Source organism: Sitophilus oryzae, unplaced genomic scaffold (genome assembly GCF_002938485.1).
Source record: "Sitophilus oryzae breed Bouriz unplaced genomic scaffold, Soryzae_2.0 scaffold_937_pilon_pilon, whole genome shotgun sequence".
NCBI lineage: Eukaryota > Metazoa > Arthropoda > Insecta > Coleoptera > Curculionidae > Sitophilus > Sitophilus oryzae.
Genome location: NW_022147569.1, coordinates 2,313,301 through 2,324,616, shown reverse-complemented (window position 1 = coordinate 2,324,616; position 11,316 = coordinate 2,313,301). Strand labels below are relative to the sequence as shown.

General features: G+C 31.4%; 1 protein-coding gene across 1 annotated transcript; it reads right to left on the bottom strand.

Moving 5' to 3' along the window:
• Positions 1-1,593: 1,593 nt before the first annotated feature.
• LOC115890932 (piggyBac transposable element-derived protein 3-like) lies at positions 1,594-4,726 on the bottom strand. Its single transcript, XM_030911297.1, has 2 exons — positions 4,651-4,726; positions 1,594-2,315 (listed from the first exon to the last, which is right to left on the bottom strand). Exons 1-2 carry the CDS (start codon positions 4,724-4,726, stop codon positions 1,594-1,596), a joined length of 798 nt encoding a protein of 265 aa, XP_030767157.1.
• Between the last annotated feature and the right edge of the window lie 6,590 nt (positions 4,727-11,316).

Below are 11,316 nucleotides of genomic sequence, written 5' to 3'. Positions count from 1 at the left end.
ATCATAAGAATTTCAATTTTTTGTGTTGTTGATAAACGCATTTTAAATCACTTTTATTTCAAACTATTTCACACCAAAACTCATAAATGACTAAAAATTTTATTTATTATCATTCCTATGTAAATAAATAAACAAAACTGATCTAAAATCAACATGATATTCACACGGGCGCATTCATTTTCTCGTAGTAGGATTTTATTTTTTATTTTTATTAAACATTTGCACATTTCAAATTAATAATTTACACCATCAGTTACCTTCATTCGTCATTTTTACGGATGTCTTAGAAGCACTTCTGTTTTCTGAAGTTGGTGTTTTTTGTGACGATGATGAGGCCCCTACAAAGAAATAAAACATTTGAATAAAACATTTGCATTTTAAATTAAAACAACTTGTTTATATCTTTAGCTTTAACTCCCGTTGGAGTTCTTGATAGGCTGTCTATACAAAGTCTCTGTGAAATTGGACTATCGTCTGAAACTGTATTATTTCCTACTTTTCTCTTTAGTTTCTGTAGTAATAAGTTTAGGTTCTCCTCTGATGATTTATCTTCTTCATCATCTACAGTATCATTGTCACTGTCCATTTCGTTTTCAATAAGCTCAGAAGATAGATTGGATGTATATTCAGCTTTTTTTGCCAACTTTTGAGCATCTTCTAATTTATAGACGGTAGCCTTACAGATACCATCCCATTCATCAGAGTCAATAGAAAAGCTGGGCTTTGAACAAATGCCCCTTAACTTTTTTATTTGCATCTCAGATAATTTCTTGAGCCATAGATACATATTTTTATTCGCATTTGTTGCCCATGAAGTTGGTACATACTCAGAAGTATTGTCTTTAAAAAAACTATATCCCAGCTTGCCATATTTGTAAACTAATTTCCTAATTTGAATGTTTCCTGAAAATGTGAAGTGCATAACATGCAAGATGAGATGTTAATAATAGTTATTAACAACGCATACTGAAGTAAAATTATAATCATACTTCCGTGTGCTTTATCCTCCTGGGACCCAGACCTGTTTTTTATGAGTTGGAACTTTTAGATTCTAAAATTTAATAGAAAATGCACAAACAATCATTTTTTGCAAGTAACATTTTTTATTTTTATTTTTCGTTTTTCAGATACATGACGTCCATTAAAATGGACATTGGCTCTTAAACTATACAAAAAAACACTATTTTGTAAAATCTAAATAACTATATGTTCGAGTTAAAAGTTGTTTAAAGCTTAAAAACGTAATGTTAGGAAACTTAAATATAAACTAAACGATTTTTTATGAAACTTAAATGTCTGAGCACAATTTTGATGTTTGCATCTTACCGAGTTCTTCAAACCTGAGGCAATTTCTGGAAAATGTTGTTTTAGTTTTTTTTTGGCGCTGATGGTGAGTCCATAATAACATTACCTTCAGGATTCCTTCTGGTTCCTATACCTCGCATGTTATCTTGGTAGGTGCTGCATTCATTTGTCAAGAGATCAGTGGCTATCTCGATCTTAAAATCCAAAAACTGTTTAATTTTTCGCGGAGAAGTTTGAAACACTTTTTTATCCATTTGTTTTAAAATTCATGAATTTGCCATGGATAAATCAAATAAATGTAGGATTACTCTCAACAGTCCATTTTTTTGATCTGGCCTGAATTCGGTAATAGCTTATCATTCTATCTATCAGGTCAATTCCTCCCATACAATCATTATATTTAGCAACGATGTAAGGTCTTGAAACCTGAATGTATTTTGAGTCTTTCTTGGACCACCTTTTACACTCATCAGTGGGTTCCATTCCTAGGCCAGTAGATGCTAAAAGTACAGATTTTAAATCGTACCATTGTACAACCAATACTTTGCCATATTGTCTTACTATTTGTTCCGAACTACCTCGACTTATTTTAGCCATGATTTTGTCGGAAGTTAAATGTACTGCTGCCGGGATACGAGATTTCATGGTCGTTCCCGTACAATTCAATTCTTGTTGATGCAGATATTCGAGTAGTGGTGTTGTTGTGAAATATCTATCGCAGTACACATGAGTTCCAGGAAATAGTGTCCTTGTAAGGCGAACGACTGCAGAAGGTCCAACACCAAGGCTTTTAACTGTTTCATCTGGAAAAGTATTTTTCCCTTGATACAATTCAAAATCGACTACAAGTCCATCAGGAGCAGCAGCAACAAAATTTTTTAAACCCTCTGGATTTGGCTTTCCTCTAACGAACTGCTTCATTTGACAGGTTCCTGTAAATGGTATCATCTGTTCATCAACGGCTATTACTTTTTCCCTTGGTAACTGTAAACATCCCTGCTTGACTTTTTCTAAAACAGAACGTACTTTCCAAGATTTATCCGTTTTCCGTTCTTCTTGTGAAATACTACTATCTACTACAACTTTTAAGTTACTTCTTACAGAAAAAAAAACTATTTCTTGTCATAACATCTGCAATAGCTGCCACCCTTGTGGTTTTTGCCCAGTACATTCTGATTCTGGGATATTTTAAACAAGACATTAAACAAACGATACCAAAAAACCTGACTGTTTGACCTCATTAAGCGTCAATCTAAGTGATATCCCTTTTAGTTCAAGATACCTTGCATTGGTGCAATTACACACTTTTTGGAAAACTCATCATTAAAGTACATGGCAAGGTGTGTTTTTGCAGTCCAGTCAGAGCGTAACACCGAATTATTTTCCCGACTTTTACCTAAAAAATGTCTGTTTATTTACTTAAGTAGCAAAACCGAATCTAAAAATATTTATTAACAAAGCGCCCTAAGAATCTAATAAATTATACTCTCGATTACACATTACACATTATACTATTGTGTGTTACAGAAAAAAAAAATATATTAGGTACCTACTTACTTTTGCTAAAGAAATATCCTTCAAGCTGGATTCAGTAAAATTTTCTGTGGTTGTAAACCTAGGTACCAGTGAACCTGCAAACAATACAGCTTATAGCTATAGCACATATTTTTTGTATTGTACGTGTTAATTGTTAAGCATTGAAATATGTTTATTCAACATACTTACTCAACTAACATCAACAGTAGTTACTTTGATTTGTTCACGATAAAAACACAAAAATCACAATTTGCTAACAAACGAAATATATGTCACTGTCACAGCAACAGCTTTTTATGTCATGTCAACTCGCCAGTCGTCAGTGCTGTAGGCTGGAGTGCTGTCATAGTTCCGTAGTTGTTGCAATAACTAAAAATGTACTGCAAATTGTATCCAAAATGTACTAAATCAAATAATTTTCAAGTACTTTCTCGCTAGAATAAAAAGCAGAAGAGGCGGAGGGGGCGGTTATATTATTCTTTATAAATAACATTATTTTATTGCACTCAAAAAAAAAAAATAAATGTAGTATTTACGTAATGAACGCTTTTATTTTATACCGAGTTCAGTACAATTATACCAAAACGGCAGCACATCTGGTGCCGACCAATCAGGCTCAAGTTAAGTCCTTATGCCCGTGAAATGCGATTTTTTCTCGCGGAATTGTTCCTATTAGTCAAAATTCGAATTTCAATGTCAAATGTCATCGTTTCGACTAATAGCAACAATACCGCAAAAAAAATTGGCATTTACTTAAATTAAGTACACAATCACAAATTAATGTTCGCGTGAAATTTTAAGACATGCGCACAATGTGAAAACCAAAGTGAATTCCGTGATAGACTCTAGACGCTTTACAAATCGAGCAAGAATTTTAAAAGCACACTTTCATGAAAATCATGAGATAGTAGGGATGCAAGCCACATGTCAAAGTATCAACCCAGGTATCGATATCTACTATAGGTATCGATTTTATAGTAAACAGAATGCATGTCAATATTGTTCCAATTTAGTTTAGTAAATGCCAATATCCAAAACATCAATATAAAAGGCATATTGGGCCAATGTCACAATAAAATATTGTTAATGCCAATCATGGGCCGACATTGATTATTTTCAATATTGGCGAAAACTAAGAAACTAATATGGGTACAATATTGTTTACCAAGATTAGATGCACTGAATAAAATACAATATCAAACCATCATTGGCACAACATTGATATGCCAACGAAAATAAATAAATATTGTGCCAGTATAGAAATAATCAGCAGCCAATATTTCGTACTACTTGGGTGTAACCGACACTGCGACCGAGATATCGGTCGGTCCTTAGTAATTAGTCGTGGATTTTTTTTCAGTAGCATAATAATGAAAAGTATGCTTATTTACGCAACCAGTTTTGTGAAATGTGGCCTCATCGGTAAAGAAAACTTCCATAAAGAAATTAGCACTTTCTTATACTTTAAATCTTGCCCAATTACAAAATTCCGTTCTATTTTGAAAATCGTTTTCTGTTAGGCTCTGATGACGTTGGTAATGGTAAGGATGGTAACGATTTTTTTTTAATATTCGCCCCGAACCGTCCTTTCATTTAGGCCAGTTGCTGCGCTGATGTCTTTTTGAGACGAATTTGGATTTTCCTCTACAGATAAAAGTACATTTAACTGATTTTCTTCGTTGGTGACATGCTTTGTTCGTTCTTTTTTTATAGAACACGCTTCCAGTATCAGTCATCTTTCAAAAAGTCTTTTAAAACTAACCTCGTCAGGATGCCTTCTTTCGGGATACCGACAAGTATACAGCTTACTTGCTACTAAACAATTTTTTTCGCTTTCGCCCAACACAATTATCATATCAACAAGTTCATCTTTACTAAAACTCATTTTATATTTACAATCTACTAAATATCTAAAAATTATTTTTTTTTAATTATGTTAAGAGTTAACTTCAAAGAATATACCTAGAAAAAGAAAGACTCTGCCATTAAATAATTAAATCTTATTTTTGACATAAATTCAACAATACTAATAACAAGTATCGTTGTGATGTGTAAAAAATAAGGTTTAACGGTATAATTTATACAATTATTAAATAAAATTAAAGCCAAACATTACAACATGATTTATTATTTTAAAATTACAGAATTGGACGGAATTGGATATACAAATATTTAATTAAATATACTACTTTTATTATATATTTAACAAACATACTGTGACAAAAAACTTTCCTTTTATTGAGAATTTAAGTCAAAATGTTGCGAACGGCTACTCTTATATCGGAGGCGGTGGGAACAAGCTTTTGCTTCTGCACTTGACTAAAAAATGATACCCACCTATACCTTACACTGCATACCAAAGGGCGCCACTTATTTCAAAAATATGCTGATACTTTACAAAGGATAGTACAAACTGAAATAAGAAAATTTGTACAAGTGTATTAATTGAATGGAAACTAAAATTAGTATAGCTCTTAAATATTTTGAGAAACTGGATCAACCAATGAAACAATTCAAATACCCAAAAAAATAAGATTTATTTCTTGTTAGAAATTATCCAGTACCTATTGGTACAGCAGTTATGTACCTTAGTATACAAGAATTATATTTAAGAAACTCTATCTTAAAACCTGTTTAAAATCGAATTATATCTTTTCAAATATTATTCAAACAATTATAATATAAAAGGAATACTTTTAGAGACGGTCTTGGTTATATTCGAATAATAAATATTTAAATTTGACTTGACTTATTACAAAAGATTTGTACACTTCATTACTTATTATATATATATATATATATATATATATATATATATATATATATATATATATATATATATATATATATATATATATATATATATATATATATATATATATATATATAAACAAAGGATTATCGTGGAAACAACGATGAAAATCATCGTTGCTGATTCCCCCGTATTGATGAAGCCGGAAGGCAGAAACACTGAGTGTCTACGGGTAGTCATGTTTTGGTCATGTATCATGACTAATCTTTCTGTGGACTTGCCCAATAAATTCTTTCTTCGTTTTTTTATAGTTTCCACGATAATCCTTTGTTTATTGTTTTCTCTGGGCCAGGGTGATAGCGGCGAGGTGTGTTGGAACGCCTCCGCGGCGGTTTTTTCGGTGGTAACGCTTCAAATTGTAAGCTACTGCCGGACCAGCTGCAAATGGCGCCTTTGTGCCTCGTTTGCTTCTCCTTTTCTTTCTTTTTTCAGGATCGCTAGTTCATCGTTGCTGATTCCTCCCGTATTGATGAAGCCGGAAGGCAGAAACACTGAGTGTCTACGGGTAGTCATGTTTTGGTCATGTATCATGACTCCAATCTTCTGTGGACCCAACACAGAACACACACAAGGTGCTAACTAAATTTCCATTCAAATTTACTTTTTTGTACAGGTATGTCGATGACATTATTGCTGCAGTCCCAAAGATTCCATCGAATTAACAGTGAAAATTTTTTAACTCATTTAATGAGAAAAGGAAATTCAGTTTACGGTCGAATGTGAAAAAGAGAATAGCGTTCCATTCTTAGACACAAGATTAATAAGACAGGACGATGGGGAAATCATACTAGATTGGTACCAGAAACCTACTGTAAAACCGGGTAGATACCTTAACTTCTTTTCCAACCATCCTACATCACAAAAATACAATACTATAAGAGCCATAAAAAAACAGAGTGAGTTATATATCACACAAAAGTTTAATACAAAACAATTTAAATAAGCTATTTAACATCTTTAAAAATAATGGTTATCCGAGGAATATTTTGAAAAAACTGATTTATAACACAAACCTGATTCATAACCCCAACACTTTTTCCTCTTAACTATATATAAACAAAAAGGTTCATGAATCTTTGTAATAAGTCAAGTCAAATTTAAATATTTATTATTCGAATATAACCAAGACCGTCTCTAAAAGTATTCCTTTTACTGTTTTAGTGTTTGTTAGTTTTGTCTAATTGTTGATGTTTTTTTTTTTGTTAGTTTCATTGTAACTTAAACACCATGCAGTGTAGGTCTGTTTTGTCCGTCAAATTTTTATAACTGAAAGTATATTATTGGTGTAATGAATGTGTATATTGTAAGATACGACTGACTTTTAGTTTTGTAAGTATAATTTTGTGTATTTTAATTGATCCTTTCTTATGTTAGAATTTTTGACTTTGTAGTATATCTCCTGATGAAGTAAATAAAGATTTTACGAAATATTGAGACATAAACAAATAAGTTTTTGAGTCACTGACCGCCAACCTGAAAAATAATCCAAAACAACCTTTAAAACAGTACGGTCGATATTCAATTTTCATTTTATATATATATATATATATATATATATATATATATATATATATATATATATATATATATATATATATATATATATATATATATATATAGATATATAGATTAATTTACAAAAGTTGGGGGATTATTATTATACACTGCTTTTTGCACCTAGGTGTATAAGTTTGTTGTTGAATTTATTGCAATAGGTTAAGATTATTGTTAAGTAAAATTGAACATAAATGTATAAATGTAAATACTTGAATATTTTAAACTAAATGTGTTTTTGTCATACGCTCCCAAAAACAGCTATTTTACGGACTCATTTCAGTCCGTAAAATGTTTCTTTTTCGGCCTAGGCCGTAAAGGTCGTCATGGCAACCTTTATGGACTAAAATGTCTAAATTCGTTATTTGGTTGTTTTATTTTGTCATTCGAAATTTGTCACAAAATCACATAAAATTATACATATATTTATAATTAAATTATTAAATACTAACAATATCAAAAAGCTAAGTTATTTGTTTTAAAGTAAGTACCTAGGTACTTACTTTTCGTGGAAATAATTTTTAGCAATACATCTTCATTTACAACGAATACGCCATTTTTTGTCTTTCCATTCATTAAAAACATCATATTCTTTCTGGTAAATGGCACGAGACTTCACAGGAAGTAAATCCAACACGATTTCTTTGGCCTTATTAGCACATATGTTCGGGATTTTGGAACATTTTAAAATTGTTGATGAATTTGTGTGGGATTTTGTGACAAATTTCGAATGACATGTCAAAATGCGATGAAATAAACAAAACTCGTTACTAAGATATGAATTTATAAGCCAACTTTTTCAAACATTATAATTTCAAATATGGAAAATTTGCAAATATGCGGTTCTAAAAAACTGTAAAAAGCGTATGACAAAATAGTGTATGTAACACGTACTCTAGTCTGAGGCGTTTTTTAGGACTCATTTGACTCGGCTAACGCCTCGTCCGCAAACAGTAATGATTCGTCCTAAAAAAAACATCATTTTAGGTACTAGTTACATAAATAGCTATTATCATAATATGATAAAATATATATAATTTCCAAGATATTATCTGGAATATCATTTCACGATTTTATTATTTAAAGGTGATTTAAAAATTAATTTAGATTGCGTTTTAAAATATTAATCAAACACTAAAAAATAATTGTTATCTGTAGAATGATCTACTTTTAGCATTTAATTAAAGTATGGTCCGTAATATGTAATCTTTGGAATAATGGAGATCCTTACGATGCTTACGATGGGTCTTATGAGGAAACTCCCTCATTATGGGGTCAGTCACCAATTTACACTTAAATTTCACTCCCAGTATCCAATTTCAACATGATTAGATACTAATCCATAATAGGAAAATAGATACTAAACCAAAATTGTCATTTGCAAAAAAAAAATTACGAGCAAGCCGATTTTTTCAGAATTTGTCAGCGACTGTCTTCTGAGTGTAAAATAAACAAAATCGGAAATTTTCCCCTTGCGGTTTTTGAGCAATAGGGGTGTTTTTTTAAACTGTACTACAACAAAATAATTAGACGCAAATTGTACATAAGAACATTCTCTATAAGTTCGTCTAATGCAGTTTATTATTTCCGGACTTAGCGGCCCTGTCATGAGACCTTTGGGGTGGTTTTCAAAAAGTTTGTTTTATAGCAAATTGACCCGTATGAAAGTTGTTCATAATAAATGGACAAGCAACTTTTCCTCATGATTTTTTGTGTAGCTTCATTATTTTTGGAGATAGCGTCCAGTTCCTGAACAAATTGGGGTAGTTTCATAATTTTTGTTTAGTTCTACAAATTTACCAACCTTAAAGGTGTTCATATTAAAATTACATGCAAACTTCCCTATGATATATATTTATTTCCCCAAAACGAAACATGGAATTCATCAAGTGAATGAATATTATTTTTTTTTTGAAAAAAAGACATTTAAGGCTACCACCACTTGTTCATGGTCTGGGCGCTATCTCCAAAAATAGTCAAGTTACAAAAAAAGTTCATAAGGCAAAGGTATATGTACTCTTATTTTGAACGAGCTCTCTAGGGTGAATTTGCTGAAAAAAGAGTGACATTGAAAACTACCCTAATTTGTTCATGAACTGGACGCTATCTCCAAAAATAATCAAGCTTACAAAAAAAAATTCATGAGGAAAAGTTGCTTGCCCATTTATTATGAACAACTTTCATACAGGTCAATTTGCTGTAAAACAAACTTTTTCAAAACCACCCCATAGGGCTCATGAAACGGCCGCTAAGTCCGGAAATAATAAACTTATAAAAAAAAATCATTAGGCAAATTTATACTGAATGTTCTTATGTACAATTTGCGTCTAATTACTTTTTTGTAGTACAGTTTAAAAAAAAAACACCCCTATTGCTCAAAAACCGCAAGGGGAAAATTTCCGATTTTGTTTATTTTACACTCAGAAGACAGTCGCTGACAAACTCTGAAAAAATCAGCTTGCCCGTAATTTTTTTTCACTATCTATACGGCGATACAATTTTACTGGATTATACATAAATATGACCTACTGGGTGGTTCACTTTCCATCAGAGATAAAATCTTCTTGTCTCTACATGCAGACTCTGAATTCGGAGTTTCCGCAAATCCCATTAGATTAGATTAGATTAGATTACATTTTTTTTGAGGTCGATATCGGCCTGTTTCACTGGGACTGGTTCAGATATATTGTGGTCCTCTTCTTTAGGTTACATTCTCCAGTCCTATCCATTCCAAAAAATCTAGCAATTTGGAGACTGAATCCTCCATGTAGCTCTTCGTCACTGGCCTATCATTACCTAGTACAAAGAACGGCACATTTGCCAGGCTGTCGCGCCGATATAAAATGTATTCTGTCGTATTTTCTTCAGATTGAGAAAATCTGCACATGGCTTTGTCTGTCAATACCATCAGCTTTAGATGCCTATTAAAGTTACAATACCCTGTTAGTAAATCCAGTACAGTTTTGAATGTCTTTCGCCTGTCCCATATTCTCTGGCTCTCTGCATGTACATATGATCTCAGCCTGTAGTGGCTCATGTTATGTGCATAGTATTCTGCAGTCAGCACATAAATGCCGTTTATTCCACCAACCTTTAAGAATGCTCTGATTTTCTATACATTAGAAATTTTATCGAAAAAACAAATATTGATAAAAAAGTTTGATATACTATTTTTTATGTAATCTTTTTCTGTACATTTCCAGACAAAGTTTTTCAATGTCATTTTTAATTGTAGGGCTTACTTTACCTTGTAAAATGTTATTTAATTTTTTGATATAATTGAAAAGATAAATTTTGACAAAGATATTAAAAATATTTTCATAAACATCCTCCCTGTGTTCACAAAACTCAAAATTAATTTTACACTTAAGTACGCTAACTAATCGTTTTTAATATGTTTCTTAAAAAGAATTGTAAGTACATAAGATTCTAAATATGAATATAATTTAAAAATATTATTTAAAAATTTAATATTGGCGTATTTTAGTTTTTTAACATTTGAATCGTATTCTTTAATATTAATTAGAAGATGGTGAAGGGCAGTAGGTTGGTCATGTAAATGTAAAACATTTCTCTTGCAAGCAATACAATTTGGATTTTTTTTTAAATTTCGTTTGATATGAATCCGCTTACATAAGTTAGCGCATCCATTTCAATTTTATTAATATTTAATGGTAGTACACAAACGCCGTTTTATTGCCATTTATCTGAAGAAATTTCATTTAATTTTCTTTGCGTAGAAAGATCCTGATATGCTACTAACGATTTGAGAAAGTCATCTTCACAATTCAAAGTGTTAGGATGATATTTTATATTTCCTATAATTAATGCTTTGTAATATCGCTGCTCCAGCAGAATAGTGACCGAACTGCAAAAAGTATAAATTCTCAGGGGAAGCAAAGAACGAAAATGGAACTTTGTTATTTGTTCCCAAAACTTTGCATTCATAGTTATGACTTTGGAAACATCGTATTAGTAACTTAAATATGGGTCACCACTTTAAACAGTATTTAACACAATTGAGGACCGTTTTATCAAAAGTCTCTTTATCCAAATTTTACAGGAAACGCTATTTTTAAATTAAGTAAGCCATGCAAGATTTTATAAAA